The following is a 3,266-nucleotide window of genomic DNA, read 5'->3' as shown; positions in this document are numbered from 1 at the left end:
GCTTAATCAAAATAAATAAATGCATAAACTTATAATAATATTCAATTTGTTTAACTGCGATAATTAAATATTTACAATTACTAAAAAACATCACACAATCCAATATTAACATTTCCCAACTACATATATACTAAAATATTATATAAAATCATAAATTATTCAAGAGTAAATCAATAATCAATTACATATTTCAACTTCCCCAAGGCTTTGACTCCTCTCAAAATAATCAAATAGCTAAGCACACATCTAAAGTTCTATTTCTGGTCAACATCGTTTAGAAGAGTCAATAGCTATCTATTGATTTATCTATGCACTTAAAAGTGCATTATGAATATTAGCTTGATATGTTATAGTAGCACTTACAGCACAATTGATTGTTTTTGCAGCAAAGTAACTGTAATCAAATGATATCGTAAAAAAAAACCCTTTGCAATCTCGACGGGCGCATTTGAAAAGTAGCTTGATATGTAGAACAACACCTAATAGTGTGATTGATCTTTGTGCATCTGAAAGCTGGATTGATATGTTATAAACACACCTAACAGTGCGATTGATCTTTGTTGTATTGAACAAAGAAAAGATCCATAAAATTATCTCTTTATTCCATTTGCAATATCAGCTTTTAGTTATTAATTTTTGGAAAATATTTATAAAAAAACACGTTTTCTTTTTAATATTAGATTTTGGTATAATTAATAACGTTGTTGAAAGGTACACAGAGACGCCCATAGAATTATTAAATTGGAATTGTTGAATTTCTCTTTTTAATCCCGATAAACAGAACTGTCTGAAAACTGTTAAAACACAAAATGGCAAAGCAAAACACCTCTTCTTGCTCTTCCTCCGCTGCTCCTTGTCCTGTTCATGTTTCATCCAACGCTGGCCACAAATTTACTTGTTATCTCAAGAAAAACCCCTTCTGTGTATGTCAATCAATTTAATGAGCCGTCATCGAAAGCTTCCCGGTGTTCAGCTACGATCTCGTGAAGGGCCTCAAGACGCAGACCAAAGAAGCGCTCGAGTGCGCGGTCTGTCTCAACGAATTCGAAGACGATGAGCAGCTCCGCTTGCTGCCCAAGTGCAGCCACGCCTTTCATCCCGAGTGCATCGACATGTGGCTCTACTCGCACACAACGTGCCCTGTTTGCCGAACAATTCTGGTGCCCACCGACGACGCGAACCCGACGGGCACTGGCTACGGAGTCATCGAGCCCCTCGAGGTTACGTCACCCTACGAGGTACCCGTTGTGGTCGATGAAACGACGAACGGGAGCGTTTGCAGGGACAACGATGTCAAGACCCCCACGGCGCCGGAGGGCGCCGATTCCCAAGAATCGTTGCCCGTGCTGGGCCTGGATCAGGGCAAGAAATTCCGTCGCTCATACTCGACGGGGAATTCTCTGGTGAGGCTGCGCAAGGAGTCCCATCAGTTGGCCACGGAATGGTATATTTGCACGACAGAAGGGCTAAAACCAGGTCTGCAAAGGGATTGTAGCTTCACTGCGCGCTCTCAAGGCCCGTCTACCTCAGAAACCCGCCCCGGTCCCACAAAGCAGGCTTCAATGGGCTGTACTGCCTCGTGCAGCGGAGACACTGGTGGATCAGGGCGTCATTGGTATGAACGTGGTTTGAGATCAGGGCCATTGACCATATCATCGAGATCAGGGCCATTGACCAGATCATCCATTTATCCCTCTTCCTCTCTAACGTCGTATTCTGATAAAAGGACGCCCGCTTATTCCAAGAATCAAGAATCCTCTGCCAGTTCTCAACGGGAGCGCAAGGTACATTTTGAATCTCTGAAGCACACACTGAAGAGGCTCAGTAGCAGAGACAAAGAATGCGCAGATATTTCGCAAAGCCGGCAGGGATCATTCAGGATGGGGGCTGCAGATAACTCGCAGAGCGGCGGGGGGTCTTTCAGGAGGGTTGTGGAGGAAAGCTGTTGTCCTGTTACCACATGAAAAACCAATAGGCCGCGGGGCTCAAGATAGCCAGACTTCTGTATTGGGTCCTACAGACAATTGCAACATTATTTTTAGAACATATGAGCTATGTTTTATACATGCCTAGGGTGCGTTTTATAATAATTTCGTCCAGGATTCGACAGTCTTCTTTATTTTTAGAAAAAACACATTGTGGGGTGGGTTTCCACTGTCTATTTTTAAAGAATAAAAAAGAATTCTTCCCATTCTAAGGTGGGTTTCCATAGTCATAGGATTAGGAAAAAATATTTGCAGTTCTTGATGACTAACTATCGTACAACCTCATCATTCAATGAACCGTTTGCAGCACTCATAGGTCCTGCAACCTTATCATTCAATGAATCTTTGCGGAAGGATTCACGGCTTTAGAGGTCCTTTTAAAAGTCCATTAGAATGTTTTATATAAATTTGATTCCCGGACAGTTAAAATAGGAAAGATACAGACAGAGCCGTAAATAGTTATTATTTCCAATACTCCAGGACTTTGTAACTCAGAAAAGCATTCGAACAGGAGGTAATCTTCAGAAAAAACAGGTAACTTCCTGGCCAAGAATCAGCAGAATAATCCGACCTACCCGCATTGAGAATTTTTAACCTCCACGCCATCGGTATATCCGGTTCCATATCTTAATTTGAAGTAGGTGTATTTGAATCGTAGGTTCGGAAACATGCCGCAACCTAATGAGGGTTGCATGGAACTCACAACTATTTAATTTTCGCAGACGGACAAAAATGGTAGGAAACCATGACAGATGTCAATAGGACAATGAAAGCGTTGACGACTGTGTTGATGTATAGAAAGGCCGGACTGTGTTGATGTATAGAAAGGCCGATCAGCGTAAAAATAAAAATTGATAATTTTTAATAATTTAATTAATAAAAATAAAAATTGATAATTTTTAATAATTTAATTAATATTTATGGTATTAAATAAATTTTAATTAAAAAATATCATAAAATGTAATTTCATGTTTTATTTATAATATTAATTTTTTGTGTTATTTTTAGTGATTATGGGGAGACATTCTACATTACAGTATGAAGGAGTTGTTGTATTCATAAATTAAATAAAAATAATAATAACAACCATATATAATGTCAATTCAATTTAAAAATAATAATAATAAAAATAACATGTTGAATTCAATTGGTTATATAGTAATATTATTTTTATTAATATAGTTATAAATAGAAAAATTCATAATATAAATATCACATTAAAAAAATAATAATAATCTCATGATATTTCAAAATTTTGTATTTAAATTTAATTACTAAACG

The 3,266-nt window shown here is 37.9% G+C and overlaps 1 protein-coding gene across 1 annotated transcript; it reads left to right on the top strand.

Annotated features, from left to right (window-relative positions):
* The first annotated feature begins 872 nt into the window (after window positions 1-872).
* Window positions 873-2,010, top strand: LOC149262515 (uncharacterized). The gene has a single exon (XM_089385172.1). The coding sequence runs from the start codon at window positions 1,113-1,115 to the stop codon at window positions 1,962-1,964; it is 852 nt and encodes a 283-aa protein (XP_089241298.1). The 5' UTR covers window positions 873-1,112; the 3' UTR covers window positions 1,965-2,010.
* The last annotated feature ends 1,256 nt before the right edge of the window (window positions 2,011-3,266 follow it).

The sequence above is a fragment of the Pinus tabuliformis genome, chromosome 6 (genome assembly GCF_031772625.1).
Source record: "Pinus tabuliformis cultivar Carrire ecotype Pingquan chromosome 6, CPIR1, whole genome shotgun sequence".
In the NCBI taxonomy this organism is placed as follows: Eukaryota; Viridiplantae; Streptophyta; class Pinopsida; order Pinales; family Pinaceae; genus Pinus; species Pinus tabuliformis.
The sequence above is the reverse complement of the archived record's forward strand: the minus strand, read 5'-3'. Positions and strand labels throughout refer to the sequence as shown.

Excerpts from the sequence above, each read along its gene's own strand:
- LOC149262515 (XM_089385172.1), top strand. The coding sequence starts at position 1,113 with ATGTGGCTCTACTCGCACACAACGTGCCCTGTTTGCCGAACAATTCTG.